Source organism: Mustelus asterias, chromosome 12 (assembly GCF_964213995.1).
Source record: "Mustelus asterias chromosome 12, sMusAst1.hap1.1, whole genome shotgun sequence".
In the NCBI taxonomy this organism is placed as follows: Eukaryota; Metazoa; Chordata; class Chondrichthyes; order Carcharhiniformes; family Triakidae; genus Mustelus; species Mustelus asterias.
In genome coordinates, this window is record NC_135812.1 from 113,101 (window position 1) to 130,974 (window position 17,874).

General features: G+C 46.6%; 1 protein-coding gene across 2 annotated transcripts in view; it reads right to left on the minus strand.

Moving 5' to 3' along the window:
- LOC144501157 (integrin alpha-E-like) overlaps positions 1–17,874 on the minus strand; it is a 377,113-nt gene that overhangs the window by 79,726 nt on the left and 279,513 nt on the right. For both annotated transcript variants that reach the window (XM_078224555.1, XM_078224556.1), the window contains 2 exons: positions 14,930–15,025; positions 1,721–1,800 (listed from right to left, as the gene is read on the minus strand). In XM_078224555.1, coding sequence (XP_078080681.1) covers positions 1,721–1,800; positions 14,930–15,025 — 176 coding nt within the window. The remainder of the gene's footprint in view (positions 1–1,720; positions 1,801–14,929; positions 15,026–17,874) is intronic.

Below are 17,874 nucleotides of genomic sequence, written 5' to 3' on the forward strand. Positions count from 1 at the left end.
CAATTTTGGAAATAAGAATTGCACCGAAGTAGTGGAGAAGAGTGAATGATATGACCCTGCTGAGGCAGAGGAACAGACAAATGCTGGAATGGATTGTGATTAAATCTAAAGTTCATAAATTATTGAAGCTTAGAGGGGCCCAGGTTAGTCAGGAACAGTCAGTAAAATCTATAAAGGGCAGATTCATGACTAACTTTATTGACCTTTTAAATTTATTCTTTCATGTGTGTTGTTGGCAAGGCCAGTATTTGTTGCCCATCCTCAATTGCTACTTGAATTGAAAGGCTTGCTAGGTCACTTCAGAGGGCAGTAAAGTGTAAACTGCATTGCTATGGGTCTGAAGTCACATGTAGGCCAGACTCGGTAAGAACTGCAGTTTCCTTCCCTCAAGAACATTCTTGAACCAGATCAGTTTCATGACAATCAATGGTTGGTTCATAGTTTTAAATTCCAGGATTATTAATTGAATTTCAAATCCATCAGCTGCCATGGGGGGATTTGAACCCACATCGCTAGAGCCTGGGCCTCTGGATTACTGATCCAGGGATATTATCACAATGCCACCATCAACTGAGGAAATAGTTGAGTAAATATGGAGAATTAAATGGACATAGATTTTCAAAAGGTTTGTTGTGAATTAAAGGCATATGGAACTAAAGCAAATGGAAAGCATGGACAGATGGATGGTTATGATGTAGAAAGAAAGGAGTTGAGGCATGTGGGTGTTTTGTGGATTGGTGGGATGAGCTTATAACATTTCTCAAGGATCTATTTCTTTACCATTCATATAAATAGTAAGAAGTCTCACAACACCAGGTTAAAATCCAACAGCTTTATTTGGAATCATGAGCTTTCAGAGTGCTGCTCCTTCATCAGGTGAGTGGAGGTAGGTTCATGAACACGGCATATATAGGCTAAGACACAATTGCAAAATAATTACAGATTGGAATGTGAAGAATGGTTGGAATGAGAGTCTTTACAGGTTCAGACAATGCGAGTGGAGAGAGGGATAAGCACAGGTTAAAGGGGTGTGAATTGTCTCAAGCCAGGACAGTAGGATTTTGTAAACCCAGTATGGTGGGGGTCACATGTAGTGTGACATGAACCTAAGATCCTGGTTGAGATCTTGAGACAATTCAAACCTGTTTAACCTATGATTATCCCTCTCTCTCCACGTACACTGAATCTGTAAAGACTCGCATGCCAACCATTCCAATCTGTAATTATTTTGCAATTGTGTCTTGGCCTATATATGCCGTGTTTGTGAACCTACCTCCATTCACCTGATGAAGGAGCAGTGCTCTGAAAGCTCGTGATTCCAAATAAACCTGTTGGGCGTTAACCTGGTGTTGTGAGACTTCTTACTGTACCCACCCCAGTCCAATGCCATTCATATAAATAATTTGGATTATTGAGGTGATTGAGGCGGACACGCTGGGATCGTTTAAGACTTATCTAGATAGCCACATGAACAGACTGGGAATAGAGGGATACAAACGAATGGTCTAGTGGGCACATGAGCAGCGCAGGCTTGGAGGGCCAAAGGGCCTGTTCCTGTGCTGTATTGTTCTTTGTTCTTTGGATATTTGGGCATAATAAAATTGCTATTAAATTTTGCAGATTATATGTAATTGGGGCCAATACAAAATGAAGACAATGGTAGAGATTAAACAGTATCAACAATTTATTAAAGCATGTAATGATTTGATTCGCCACTTACTTGCTGACATTGATGCTGATATTTGCAAATTCCTCCTTAAATGAGGCTGTCCCAAGATCCCAAGAAATGGAAAATTCCACCTGTTATTACAATAGATTATCAGGGTAAGAAAAATGCTGCAATAAACCTAACAAAGCTAACAGATTAGAAACACTGTTTAACATTAAATGCCATTAGACTGGGTGAACACATCCAGCCAGTGCTCATAAAGCATCAAAGACTGTAACAGATTGAATAGGAAAATAAACTGCAGTAGCGGGGAGAAGCAGCAGAGAGAAGCAGTGTGGAGAAGCAGTGGGGTGGAAGCAGTGGGGGGAAGCAGTGGGGGGAAGCAGTGGGGGGGGGGAAGCAGCAGTGCTTATCGTTGGTCCAAAAGCTAAGATCTGTTCAAACCCAATCACTCAAATATTAATTTGATTCTTCCTTCACTTTTTCCTGCCTCCCTGTTCTCATAGCATCCCAAGATATACTCGCATATTCATTTACCATTTTCTATAGAATTACATGCCTGGGAGACTGTTCAAAACGTTGATCTGATCCTGTACTAAACTCCACTTCCCTGCCTGTTCTCCCAACTCTTAACTCCTCTATAGTTCAGCCGTCAGGCCCTTGAGGCCTTCATTCAAGGAGTCTCAGCACAGAGGCTTCCTTGTCTATCAGGGGAAGGCTCCAGGAAGCAAACCAATCTCACCTCTCCAGCCTGGGGAGCTGTTGCCCAGAAGGCCAACATGGCTGGTAATCACGCCAGAAGCACCACGTAGTGCAGGAATCTCATCCACTCTGCTAGGCTAAGTCCTCTCTCAGTTCCTTCCACTATCAAACTCTCATCATAGCATCACGTACTCAATGGCAGCTCTCTTCATGGATTTCATGTAGCTATTAACGGGTGACAGATTCTTACGTGGACACTTATCATATCACCAATATTCCACCTGTTATGTTGGTCACAATCCATCCCCTGGTTCTTCTGAGGAGAGTTCACCTCTTTGCATAGTCAGAGTTTGAAAGGCAAAGCCAGTTGTGATCATGTGAGAAACCCGCCCCAGTCTGTATTGCAGAGAGCTACTTGAGTAGTCCAGGCATCTGAATCACATCTTCAAAAGTCCTGTAGTTTATTCCATGAGGGAGTGGGAGAGTGTGTGGAGTTGTGAGCAGCTTTGTACCTCCCCTCAGCACAAGTCTGAGGGCCACACACACCAGAGTTATCAGCCACTGTTTAAGTGGGTAGCATTTATCCTTCAAAAACCAGTCCTGCAGTCAGTTTTAGAAACATAGAAAATAGAAGCAGGAGTAAGCCATTTAGCCTTTGGCTGATCTTTGGATTCAATATCCTGATCCCCCCTTCCCCACATATCCCTTGATCCCTTTACCCCCAAGAGCTGTATCTAATTTCTTCTTGAAATCAGAACATTTTGGCCTCAACTACATGTTGTGGTAGTAAATTCCACACATTCACCAGCTTTTTGTAATGGAAATTCCCACTCTCCATCCTAGCCTCACATGAAGCTATATTCACACCACCTGTAGTCTATGTGCATCCCCTTCCAGTAAATGGCGTAGTATCCCCTTGAACCCATTGTGAGCATTTCATGCAGCCTCGTTGGGGTGCAGGTTCCCAGTCCTCTGTTATCCCTCTGTCTTCCAATGTTCATCATCCTCATCCACTTCTTGCACCTCTGCCTGCGATCGTACTCCCTTACCCTACTCCCCACCCTTGCACATCCTCGACCGGAAGGGCTGGAGAATTCTGCACATGAAGACAGGTATACTGGATGTCACAGGTGCCTACAAAACAGTTAGTTGATACTGGCCTGCTCCTAAAGCTATCCAGACTGCTTCAATCTGAGTTGTGACAGTTGTTCAAACAGCTCTTTGCAATAGATGGTTCAGTATCCATCCTGGGCAAGAGTGAAGTGCACAGAGAAACAGGCCAATGGACTACCACATGGCTCAATTCATCTCTTCTGATGACATCTGTTGTGCTACCCAAGCTCCATCCTTCTGAACTCTGGACCAGACCCTTAATAAAGACACACTGAATCCCTCCAAAACCATGTACAGCATATTCTACCTCCACAATGCCTGTGCCAAAGAAGAACTGTATATCTACTGTTATAATCCAGGTGGATTAAGGGTGAAAGGAGAAAAGTTTAAAGGGAATATTAGGGGGGGCTTCTTCACGCAGAGAGTGGTGGGAGTGTGGAATGAGCTGCCGGATAAAGTGGTAAATGCGGGGTCACTTTTAACATTTAAGAAAAACTTGGACGGGTTCATGGATAAGAGGGGTGTGGAGGGATATGGTCCAAGTGCAGGTCAGTGGAACTAGGCAAAAAATGGTTCGGCACAGACAAGAAGGGCCAAAAGGCCTGTTTCTGAGCTGTAATTTTTCTATGGTTCTATGGTCAGAAACTCCAAAGTGTTTTATGAAGCCCATCTGGATCATAAGTTTTGCAATTTGAATTTGGCTAGGGGAGCATGAGATGCTTCACTTCAGGTATGATTCAAGTGACCCACTAGGGAGCTTTTATCAAACAAAGTTTATTGAAGAATATAGTTAACATATAGCAATAACTTTTACCAATTCACAGAATCACAGAATACTACAGTGCAGAAGAGGCCCTTCAGCCCATAGAGTCTGCACCGACACATGAAAGATCCTGACCTGCCCACCTAATCCCACTTGCCAGCACTTGGCCCATAGCCTTGAATGTTATGACGTGCCAAGTGCTCATCCAGGTACTTTTTAAAGGGTGTGGGGCATCCCACCTCCACCACCCTCCCAGGCAGCGCATTCCAGACCCTCAACATCCCCTGAATAAAAAAAGCTTTTCCTCAGTTACAAACAGGAAAAAAAGTTAGTGAGATTTTGCATCTCCATCAAGGACGGTCACCTCAGCACTTCACTGTACCGCAAGCCCCAATAACTTCACGATGCTCCACTTCTCCAGCTTCAACCCTAAACACGTTAAAGAAGCCATCCCCTACGGACAAGCCCTCCATATACACAGGATCTGCTCAGATGAGGAGGATCGCAACCGACACCTCCAGACGCTGAAAGATGCCTCATAAGAACAGGATATGGCGCTCGACTCATCGATCGACAGTTCTGACGCGCCACAGCGAAAAACCGCACCGACCTCCTCAGAAGACAAACACGGCGGACAGAGTACCCTTCGTTGTCCAGTACTTCCCCGGAGTGGAGAAGCTATGACATCTTTTCCGGAGCCTTTAACATGTCATTGATGAAGACGAACATCTCGCCAAGGCCATCCCCATAACCCTATTTCTTGCCTTCAAACAACCGCACAACCTCAAACAGACCATTGTCCGCAGCAAACTACCCAGCCTTCAGGAGAACAGTGACCACGACACCACACAACCCTGCCACAGCAACCTCTGCAAGACGTGCCGGATTATCGACACGGATGCCATCATCTCACGTGAGAACACCATCTACCAGGTACATGGTACATACTCTTGAAACTCGGCCAACGTTGTCTACCTGATACGCTGCAGGAAAGGATGTCCCGAGGCATGGTACATTGGGGAGACCATGCAGATGCTACGACAACGGATGAATGAACACCGCTCGACAATCACCAGGCAAGACTGTTCTCTTCCTGTCGGGGAGCACTTCAGCAGTCACGAGCATTCGGCCTTGACCTTCGGGTAAGCGTTCTCCAAGGCGGCCTTCACGACACATGACAACGCAGAGTCGCTGAGCAGAGACTGATAGCCAAGTTCTGCACACATGAGGACGGCCTCAACCGGGATCTTGGGTTCATGTGACACTATCTGTAACCCCCACGACTTGCCTGGGCTTGCAAAATCTCACTAACTGTCCTGTTTGGAGACAATACACATCTCTTTAACCTGTGCTTAACGCTCTCTCCACTCACGTTGTCTGTACATTTAAGACTTAATTACCTGTAAAGACTCGCATTCCAACCATTATTTTGCAAATTGAGTTTGTGTCTTTATATGCCCTGTTTGTGAACAGAACTCCCATTTACCTGACGAAGGGGCAGCGCTCCGAAAGGTAGTGGATTTTGCTACCAAATAAACCTGTTGGACTTTAACCTGGTGTTGTGAGACTTCTTACTGTCTCTAGCTTTTAGCCAGCAAACCACTGCAAGAGACAGGATTCTCACTCCAGGCAGACAAGACCACCTGCTTCTAACTAGCCAGCAGAATCTATAATAGCAGGGATAGAGAGAGAGAGAAAACCTGCCTGCATCCAGTCTGTAGTAAAAACACCTGACTAAAAACAGTAGCCCAAAACTGACAGCTTCCTGCCTGACATGTCAATCAAATTTCTCCAACAATTCAGGGCCATAAAGATGGATACAAAACTGGTTTGGGCATAGAAAGCAGAGAGTAGCAGTGGAAGGGTACTTTTCTAACTGGAGGTCTGTGACAAGTGGTGTTCCACAAGGATCAGTGCTGGGGCCTCTGTAGTTTATAATATGTATAAATTATCTGGAGGAAAATGTAGGTGATCTGATTAATAAATTTGCAGATGATACAAAAAATGGGGGAGTAGCAGATAGTGAGGAGGATTGTCAGAGGATCCAGCAGGCTATAAATCAGCTGGAGACCTGAGCTGAAAGATAGCAGACGAAATTTAACCTGGACAAATGTGAGGTAATGTGATTTGGAAGGTCTACTGCAGAGGGAAAGTATACAGTAAATGGCAGAGCCCTGAGAAATATTAGCATACAGAGGGATCTAAGCATGCAGGTCCACAGTCCCCTGAAGGCAGCAGCTCAGGTGGACAAGATGGTCAAGAAGGCGTATGACATGTTGGCCTTCATCTGTCAGGACGTTGAGCATAGGAATTGGAAAATCATGTTGCAGCTGTATAAGACTTTGGTTAGGCCGCATTTGGAATATTGTGCACAATTCTGGTCGTCACATTGCCATAAGAATGTTGATGCATTGGAAAGGGTGCAGAAGAGATTTACCAGGATGTTGTCTGGTTTGGAGGATATGGACTAAGAAGAAAAGTTGAACAAACTTGGATTGTTTTCATTGGAACGTCGGAGGATGAGGGAAGACCTTATAGAGGTTTACAAGATTATGACAGGCTTGGATAGGGTGGACAGTCAGAGTCTTTTTCCCAGGGTCAAAGGGTCAATTACTTGGAAGCATAGGTTAAAAGTGAGAGGGGGAAAGTTTGAGAGAGATGTAAGGGGCAAGTTTTTCACACAGAGGGTGGTGAATACCTGGAATGTGCTGCCGGAGGAGGTGGTGGAAGCAGATTCTATAACAACGTTCAAGAGGTATCTGGATAGATACATGAATAGGCAGCGAATAGAGGAATATGAACCACGTAGTGGCAAGAAAATATTAGATTAGAGAGGCAAATGCGTCAGCACAGACTTGGTGGGCCGAAGGGACTGTTCCTGTGCTGAACTGTTCTTTGTCTTTGTTAAAAAATCCCAGGCACTGCATGAGGCCCAGAGTAAAAAAAACAGCAATAAAAGGACTTCTAAGCAGACAGCAGGTGTCACAATGAAAAAACAAAGCTTGCTCACAAAATGCAGAGAACATGATTTAAAAAAAAATACATTTCTTAAAGGTACAGTAGCGTCACATGACATAGAACATAGAACATAGAACAGTACAGCACAGAACAGGCCCTTCGGCCCACGATGTTGTGCCGAGCTTTATCTGAAACCAAGATCAAGCTATCCCACTCCCTATCATCCTGGTGTGCTCCATGTGCCTATCCAATAACCGCTTAAATGTTCCTAAAGTGTATGACTCCACTATCACTGCAGGCAGTCCATTCCACACCCCAACCACTCTCTGCGTAAAGAACCTACCTCTGATATCCGTCCTGTATCTCCCACCACGAACCCTATAGTTATGCCCCCTTGTAATAGCTCCATCCACCCGAGGATCGCAAGAATAAAGCATGATCCTATTCCAACATACTGGGGAGTGACTCGAGAGAGAGGACCTTGTCCTTATGGGAAAATCTGCACAAAACAGCAGAAATTGTCAAAACCAGAATAAAATGTAAGTTTGCTGTGTCTATGGAGGGCGCAGCGGCCACACTACTCAATCTCAGCACTTTCCCTATCATCCTCTGCAGCAGAGTATTGCACACCTGTCATGCAAAGGTCATCATACATACATCTCATGGACACTCAATTAAATGCAATGATGTGTATCATAACTGGAACTTTACCCCCATTCTCTGCCCTCACAAACATCGCTCTGCCGCACTTCCATCAACTGATGAAAACACACAAACTGGTTGAAACCATTTGTGCTGCCTTACTCACCACACCATAATGACTTGTTCAATCCACCGAGTGTCCCTTTTCCATTCATAGAATCAGAATGCCTACAGTGCAGGAGGAGGCCATTAGGCCCATTCTGCACCTACAACAATCCTGCCCAGGCCCTTTACCCTGTCTACATGTGGAGTGGAGGCTGTTTACGTACATGTGTGCATACGTGGAATGGCCAGACTATATCATGTTCATGTGTGTGCATGTGCCTATCTTATTTGGAGTTTTGCGTGCAGTTCTGGTCACCACATTATCAGAAGGACGTGGAAGCATTGGAGAGAGTTGCCTGGTCTCAAGGGCATTGGCTATGAGGAGTGGTTGAATAAACTAGGATTGTTTTCACTGGAAAGACAGAGCTCAGGGGAGATCTGATAGAGGTCTACAGAATTATGAGAGGCGTGGACAGGTTGGATAGTCAGAGGCTGTTTCCCAGGGTGGAAGTGTCAATTACCAGGGGGCACAGGTTCAAGGTGAGAAGGGGAAGTTTAAGGGAGATGTGCGGGGGAAGTTTTTCATGCAGAGAATGTTGGGTGCCTGGAACCATCTGCCAGAGGATGTGGTGGAAGCAGGCACATTAGCAACATTTAATAGACACCTGGATGGGTACATGATAAGGGAAGGAATAGAGGGATATGGACTGAGTAAGGGCAGTAGGTTTTTTTTAGTTTAGTTAGGGCATCATGATCGGCACAGGCTTGGAGGGCTGAAGGGCCTGTTCCTGTGCTGAACTTTTCTTTGTTTTTTGTTCTAGATGAAGAGCAAGACAGAGAATCTGGTGAACTGGTGCGGAAACAATAATCTCTCCCTCAATGTCAACAAAACGAAAGAGATTGTCATCGACTTCAGGAAGTTTAAAGGAGAACATGCCCCTGTCTACATCAATGGGGACAAAATAGAAAGGGTCAAGAGCTTCAAGTTTTTAGGTGTCCAGATCACCAACAACCTGCCTGGTCCCCCCATGCTGACACTATAGTTAAGAAAGCCCACCAATGCCTCTACTTTCTCAGAAGACTAAGGAAATTTAGCATGTCAGCTACGACTCTCACCAACCTTTACAGATGCACCATAGAAAGCATTCTTTCTGGTTGTATCACTGCTTGGTATGGCTCCTGCTCTGCCCAAGACCGCAAGGAACTACAAAAGGCTGTGAATGTAGCTCAATCCGTGACGCAAACCAGCTTCCCATCCATTGATCCATTGGGAGTCTACACTTCCCACTGTCTCGGCAAAGCAGCCAGCATAATTAAGGACCCCACGCATCCCGGCCATTCTCTCTTCCACCTTCTTCCTTCGGGAAAAAGAGTAACAAGGGAGAGAGTAGGGCCTCTTAAGGATCAACAAGGTCATCTATGTGTGGATCCACAAGAGATGGGTGAGATCCTAAATGAATATTTCTCATCAGTATTTACTGTTGAGAAAAGCATGGATGTTATGGAACTTGGGGAAATAAATAGTGATGTCTTGAGGAGTGTACATATTACAGAGAAGGAGATGCTGGAAGTCTTAAAGCGCATCAAGGTAGATAAATCCCCAGGACCTGATGAAGTATATCCCAGGAAGTTGTGGGAGGCTAGGGAGGAAATTGCGAGTCCCCTAGCTGAGATATTTGAATCATCGATAGTCACGGGTGAGGGGCCTGAAGATTGGAGGGTGGCAAATGTTTTCCCTATGTTTAAAAAGGGCTGCAGGGGAAAGCCTGGGAACTACAGGCCAGTGAGCCTCACATCTGTGGTGGGTAAATTGTTGGAAGGTATTTTGAGAGACAGGATCTACAGGCATTTAGAGATGCAAGGACTGATTAGGGACAGTCAGCATGGCTTTGTGAGTGGAAAATCATGTCTCACAAATTTAATTGAGTTTTTTGCAGGGGTAACCAAGAAGGTAGATGAGGATAGTGCAGTTGATGTTGTCTACATGGACTTTAGCAAGGCCTTTAACAAGCTACCGCATGGTAGGTTGTTGCATAAAGTTAAATCTCACGGGATCCAGGGTGAGGTATCTAAATGGATACAAAATTGGCTTAGAACATAGAACATAGAAAGCCACAGCACAAACAGGCCCTTCGGCCCACAAGTTGCGCTGATCATATCCCTACCTCTAGGCCTATCTATAGCCCTCAATCCCATTAAATCCCATGTACTCATCCAGAAGTCTCTTAAAAGACCCCAACGAGTTTGCCTCCACCACCACCGACGTCAGCCGATTCCACTCACCCACCACCCTCTGAGTGAAAAACTTACCCCTGACATCTCCTCTGTACCTACCCCCCAGCACCTTAAACCTGTGTCCTCTCGTAGCAACCATTTCAGCCCTTGGAAATAGCCTCTGAGAGTCTACCCTATCCAGACCTCTCAACATCTTGTAAACCTCTATCAGGTCACCTCTCATCCTTCGTCTCTCCAGGGAGAAGAGACCAAGCTCCCTCAACCTATCCTCATAAGGCATGCCCCCCAATCCAGGCAACATCCTTGTAAATCTCCTCTGCACCCTTTCAATGGCTTCAACATCTTTCCTGTAATGAGGTGACCAGAACTGCGCGCAGTACTCCAAGTGGGGTCTAACCAGGGTCCTATAAAGCTGCAGCATTATCTCCTGACTCCTAAACTCAATCCCTTGATGAATGAAGGCCAGTACGCCGTACGCCTTCTTGACCGCATCCTCCACCTGCGAGGCCGATTTAAGAGTCCTATGGACCGGACCCCAAGGTCCTTCTGATCCTCTACACTGCTAAGAATGGTACCCTTCATATTATACTGCTGCTTCATCCCATTGGATCTGCCAAAATGGATCACTACACACTTATCCGGGTTGAAGTCCATCTGCCACTTCTCCGCCCAGTCTTGCATTCTATCTATGTCTCGCTGCAACTTCTGACATCCCTCCAAACTATCCACAACACCACCTACCTTGGTGTCATCAGCAAACTTACCAACACATCCCTCCACTTCCTCATCCAGGTCATTTATGAAAATGACAAACAGCAAGGGTCCCAGAACAGATCTCTGGGGCACTCCACTGGTCACTGACCTCCATGCAGAGAAAGACCCCTCCACAGCCACTCTCTGCCTTCTGCAGGCAAGCCAGTTCTGGATCCACAAGGCAACAGCCCCTTGGATCCCATGCCCTCTCACTTTCTCAAGAAGTCTTGCATGGGGGACCTTATCGAACGCCTTGCTGAAGTCCATATAGGCCACATCCACCGCTCTTCCTTCGTCAATGTGTTTGGTCACATTTTCAAAGAACTCAACCAGGCTCGTAAGGCACGACCTGCCCTTGACAAAGCCGTGCTGACTACTTTTGATCATACTAAACTTCTCTAGATGATCATAAATCCTGTCTCTCAGGATCCTCTCCATCAACTTACCAACCACTGAGGTTAGACTCACCGGTCGGTAATTTCCCGGGCTGTCCCTGTTCCCTTTCTTGAATATAGGGACCACATCTGCAATCCTCCAATCCTCCGGAACCTCTCCCGTCTCCATCGATGATGCAAAGATCATCGCCAAAGGCTCCGCAATCTCCTCCCTCGCCTCCCACAGTAACCTGGGGTACATCCCATCCGGTCCCGGCGACTTACCAACCTTGATGCCATTCAATAGTTCCAACACATCCTCTTTCTTTATGTCCACATGCTCGATCCTTTCTGTCCACCGCAAACCAGCAGTACAACCACCCAGATCCCTTTCCACCGTGAATACCGAGGTAAAGTATTCATTAAGCACCTCCGCCATTTCTAACGGTTCCGCACAAACTTTTCCCCCTTCACCTTTTAAGGGTCCTATGCCTTCACATCTCATCCTTTTACTCTTGACATATTTGTAGAAAGCCTTGGGATTCTCCTTAATCTTACCCGCCAAGGTCTTCTCATGACCCCTTCTCGCTCTCCTAATTTCCTTCTTAAGCTCCTTCCTACATCCCGTATACTCCTCCAAATCCTTAACACCTCCTAGCTCTCTGAACCTTCTGTACGCCTCTCTTTTCTTATTCACCAGGTTCATCACAACCTTCGTGCACCACGGTTCCCGTACCCTACCAACACCCCCCTGTCTCATCGGAACGTTGTCATGCAGAGCTCCAGACAAACATTCCTTGAAAATCCTCCACTTTCCTTCGGTACTTTTCCCCAAGAATGCCTCCTTCCAATTTACCCGTCTAATTTCCTCCCTGATGACACTGTATTTCCCTTTACTCCAGAGAAACACTTTCCTAGCCTGCCTGATCCTATCTCTTTCCAATGCTATCGTGAAGGAGATGGAATTATGATCGCTATCCCCAAGATGCTCACCCACCGAGAGATCCTCCACCTGTCCAGGTTCATTAGCCAGCACCAGATCAAGTACAGCCTCTCCTCTAGTAGGCTTATCCACATACTGTGTCAGGAAACTCTCCTGGACACACCTAACAAACTCCTCTCCATCCAAACCCCTAGCCCTAGGGATATTCCAATCTATGTTTGGGAAATTAAAATCTCCCATCACGACAACTCTGTTATTCCTACATCTCTCCAGGATCTGTTTCCCCATCTGCTCCTCAACATCTCTGTTACTTCTTGACAGAAGCCAGAGGATGGTTGTAGAGAGTTGTTTTTCAAACTGGAGGCCTGTGACCAGCGGTGTGCCTCAGGGATCAGTGCTGGGCCCACTGTTATTTGTCATTTATATTAATGATTTGGATGAGAATATAGGGGGCATGGTTAGTAAGTTTGCAGATGACACCAAGATTGGTGGCAGAGTGGACAGTGAAGAAAGTTATCTCCAATTGCAACGGGATCTTGATCAATTGGGCCAGTGGGCTGACGAATGGCAGATGGAGTTTAATTTAGACAAATGCGAGGTAATGCATTTTAGTAGATTGAACCAGGGCAGGACTTACTCAGTTAATGGTAGGGCGTTGGGGAGAGTTACAGAACAAAGAGATCGAGGGGTACATGCTCATAGCTCCTTGAAAGTGGAGTCACAGGTGGACAGAGTGGTGAAGAAGGCATTCGGCATGCTTGGTTTCATCGGTCAGAACATTGAATACAGGAGTTGGGACGTCTTGTTGAAGTTGTAAAAGACATTGGTAAGGCCACACTTGGAGTACTGTGTGCAATTCTGGTCACCGTATTATAGAAAGGATATTATTAAACTAGAAAGAGTGCAGAAAAGATTTAATGGGATGCTACTGGGACTTGATGGATTGAGTTATAAGGAGAGGCTAAATAGACTGGGGCATTTCTCTCTGGAGCGTAGGAGGCTGAGGGGTGACCTTATAGAGGTCTATAAAATAATGAGGGGCATAGACGAGGTAGATAGTCAATATCTTTTCCCAAAGGTAGAGGAGTCTAAAACTAGAGGGCATAGGTTTAAGGTGAGAGGGGAGAGATACAAAAGTGTCCAGAGGGGCAATTTTTTCACACAGAGGGTGGTGAGTGTCTGGAACAAGCTGCCAGAGGTAGTAGTAGAGGCGGGTACAATTTTATCTTTTAAAAAGCATTTAGATAGTTACACGGGTACGATGGGTATCGAGGGATATGGGCCAAATGCAGGCAATTGGGATTAGCTTAGGGGTTTTAAAAAAAAGGCGGCCTGGACAAGTTGGGCTGAAGGGCCTGTTTCCATGCTGTAAACCTCTATGACTCTATACAAAAGTCTGAGGTCACATACCAACTGATGCAAGAACAGCTTCTTCCCTGCTGCTGTCAGACCTTTGAATGGACCGACCTTACATTAAGTTGATCTTTCTCTACACTCTAGCTATTATATAGATGATCTGGAGGAGGGGACGGAGTGTAGGGTAACGAAGTTTGCAGACGACACAAAGATAAGTGGAAAAGTGAATCGTGTGGAGGACGGAGAAGATCTGCAGAGAGATTTGGACAGGCTGAGTGAGTGGGCGAGGATATGGCAAATGGAGTATAACGTTGATAAATGCGAGGTTATACACTTTGGAGGAAATAATAACAAATGGGATTACTATCTCAATGGAAACAAATTAAAACATGCTACCGTGCAAAGGGACCTGGGGGTCCTTGTGCATGAGACGCAAAAGCCCAGTCTGCAGGTACAACAGGTGATCAAGAAGGCAAATGGGATGTTGGCCTATATTGCGAGGGGGATAGAATATAAAAGCAGGGATGTCTTGATGCACCTGTACAGGGCATTGGTGAGGCCGCAGCTGGAATACTGTGTGCAGTATTGGTCCCCTTATATGAGGAAGGATATATTGGCATTGGAGGGAGTGCAGAGAAGGTTCACCAGGTTGATACCGGAGATGAGGGGTTTGGATTATGAGGAGAGGCTGAAGAGATTGGGTTTGTACTCGTTGGAGTTTAGAAGGATGAGGGGGGATCTTATGGAGACTTATAAGATAATGCGGGGGCTGGATAGGGTGGAGGCGGAGAGATTCTTTCCACTTAGTAAGGAAGTTAAAACTAGAGGACACAGCCTCAAAATAAAGGGGGGTCGGTTTAAGACAGAGTTGAGGAGGAACTTCTTCTCCCAGAGGGTGGTGAATCTCTGGAATTCTCTGCCCACTGAGGTGGTGGAGGCTACCTCGCTGAATATGTTTAAAGCGCGGATGGATGGATTCCTGATCGGTAAGGGAATTAAGGGTTATGGGGATCAGGCGGGTAAGTGGTACTGATCCACGTCAGATCAGCCATGATCTTATTGAATGGCGGGGCAGGCTCGAGGGGCTAGATGGCCTACTCCTGCTCCTATTTCTTATGTTCTTATGTTCTTATGACTGTAACATTACATTCTGCACTCTCTCGTTTCCTTCTCCATGAACGGTATGTTTTGTCTGTATAGCGCGCAAGAAACAATACTTTTCACTGTGTGCTAATACATGTGACAATAATAAATCAAAATCCAATTGAGTTTATTTAACTAATAAAATGTTGAAGTACAATGGTCTCATTACTTACTTGTGATGCTCTCTTGAACACTGGGTGAGAAATATCACAGTTTAAGAATGATAAGGAAAATGTTGTTGTTTGATCAGTGCACTTGATATCTCCAAGCTGAAAATAAGGAAACATGGGTAACAAACAGATTAGGCGCAAAAATGCAACAAGGCAAATAATGAAACTCAACCATTGTTGAGCATTACTGATTCAATCATGAAACTCAGCCGTTGTTTGGCAATACTGATTCAATTCTCTGACTTCAACTCGATTGAATGTTTGCTTTTGGGTTTTGTAATTCCAACCTGTACAGCGGGCATGATGCCCACCCACATGACACCATATAAACACCAATATTATAGAATCCCTGCAGTGCAGAAGGCGGCCAGTCGGCCTTTCAAGCCTGTACCAACTCTCCAACAACAATCCCACCCAGGTTCTATCCCCCTAACCCCATGTATTTACCTTGCCAATTCCCTTAATCGACACATCTTTGGAATCTAAGGGGCAATTAATCATGGTCACTCAACCTAGCCCACACATTTTTGGACTGTGGGAGGAAATCAGAGCACCCAAAGAAAACCCACTCATACATGGGAGAATGTTCAAACTCCACACTCAAGGGCAGAATCGAACCCTGTGGTGAACCATCGTTGGTTCCCACTAGATAGTACTGAGCCAGGGTTTGGCCAGTACTACAAGTATGTATATATGTTGCTGTTGGGGTTAGGGATGGGTTGTTCTACTTGTTGCTGTTGGGGTTAGGGTGGGGTTGTTACACCTTTGTATTGTAGTATTGTGGTACATCCCAGTCGGGCTCCGCCTCCTGGGAGAGGTATAAAGGTCCCTGCTCTGTCTGGGACCCCTCAGTCTGGGATCGTGTATATAATTAGTAGCTGCCTTGTTACAGCAAATAAAAGCCTTTATTTCCTGAGCATCAAGCCTTGTGTGTGATAACGCGCATCAATTTTATTTGCTGTAAATAAACTCTCGTCGAAGAAAAAAAAAGAGTATGGAGCAGGTACTGAAGCCTGAACGCCTTACACTAGATCCACGTGCGGTGGGCGCCTCTAACACCTTCGACCACTGGTTGAAGTGTTTTGAGGACTACCTGGCAGCCTCCGCAGCGGTCACCACAGATGATGACAGACTCCGGGTCCTCCATGCGAGGGTAAGCGACACTGTCTACCTCGCGATCCGTGCGGCCACCGATTACACAAAGGCCCTCAAGCTTCTGAAGAAGCGTTATATTAAACCGCCCAACGAAATACACGCTCGTTACCTCTTAGCCACTCGACGACGGCAGTCCGGCGAAACAATGGAGGAATACGCGAACGAGCTCCTACAGCTAGCCAGGGGCTGTAACTGCAAAGCTGTGTCGGCTGAGCAGAGTATGAACGACCTCGCCCGAGATGCATTTGTGGCGGGAGTTGGATCATCGTACATTCGACTCAAACTACTGGAGAAGGGTAACCTTGACCTTACCCAGGCAATAGAACTAGCGGAGATGCTGGAGACGGCCTCCAAAAGCCTAGTATTGTATCCTGAAGACCAAGTGGAGACAACGTGGCAGGAGCAGTCGCCAATCCCTCCTCGTCCCTTGGGTTCGAGATGCTGCGTAATGGCGTGCTCACACTCGGGCCAGACGACGGCAGCAGCTCCGGGCGGCCCGCGGTGTTACTTCTGTGGGAGAGCGAAGCATACTCGGCAACGGTGTCCCGCTAAAGCTGTGTTGTGCTCCGCCTGCGGTAAGAAGGGGCACTATTCGAAAGTGTGCCGCTCTAAATCTGCTTCTAGGAACAGCAGTGCGGCCTGCGATTCCTCAGAGCCCGGTTCTTCGTCGTCGAAATCGTCGAGGGTTTCGTCCACGTGCGAGGCCAGGACGACGCCATTACAGTCGACGGAGTCGGAGATGTGTGACCACCAGGGGTCGCTGAGTTTGGCGCCATCACCCATGTGCGACCTATGGGAGCGGCCATGTTGGTCGGCACTGACCGCGAACGACCAGCAGGGGTCATCCTCGTCAATTTCAGCTGCCTGCAGTGGCGCTCATGAACCAACGGTGGCGTCGATCATCCTGGACCAGGCCAAGCCTCATAGACTTGACAAGTCTATGATGGACATTCAGGTAAATGACCACTTGATTTATTGTCTGTTTGACAGCGGGAGCACTGAGAGCTTTATCCACCCAGACGCTGTGAAGCGGTGTGGACTCCGGATTCAACCTGTCAAACAGACAATTTCCATGGCATCAAGGTCCCGGTCTGTCACCGTGCTAGGGAGTTGCGTGGTAACTTTAACGGTGCAAGGCACAGTTTACGAGCGTTTCAAGCTACTAGTGTTGCCGCACCTTTGCGCGCCAATACTTCTCGGGCTAAACTTCATGGTCCACTTGAGGAGTGTAACCCTACAGTACGGTGGGCCACTCCCTTCGCTTTCAGTGGGAGAACAGCAGCCTGCAAATTGCCCAACGCGCCCCGCCTGTAGCCTCTTGACGCTGAAGATCACCACACCCTCCCTGTTCCAGAATCTTGTGCCAGGCTGCAAGCCCATTGCGACTAAGAGTAGAATCATAGAAACCCTACAGTGCAGAAGGAGGCCATTCGGCCCATCGAGTCTGCACCGACCACAATCCCACCCAGGCCCTACCTGCTAATCCCTTTTTTTTTACCCGCTAATTTACCCGCTAATCCCTCTTACCTACGCATCCCAGGACTCTAAGGGGCAATTTTTAACCTGGCCAATCAACCTAACCCGCACATCTTTGGACTGTGGGAGGAAACCGGAGCACCCGGAGGAAACCCACGCAGACACGAGGAGAATGTGCAAACTCCACACAGACAGTGACCCGAGCCGGGAATCGAACCCGGGACCCTGGAGCTGTGAAGCAGCAGTGCTAACCACTGTGCTACTGTGCCGCCCGAGTAGGCGTTACAGCGCTGAGGATCGGATCTTCATTCGATCTG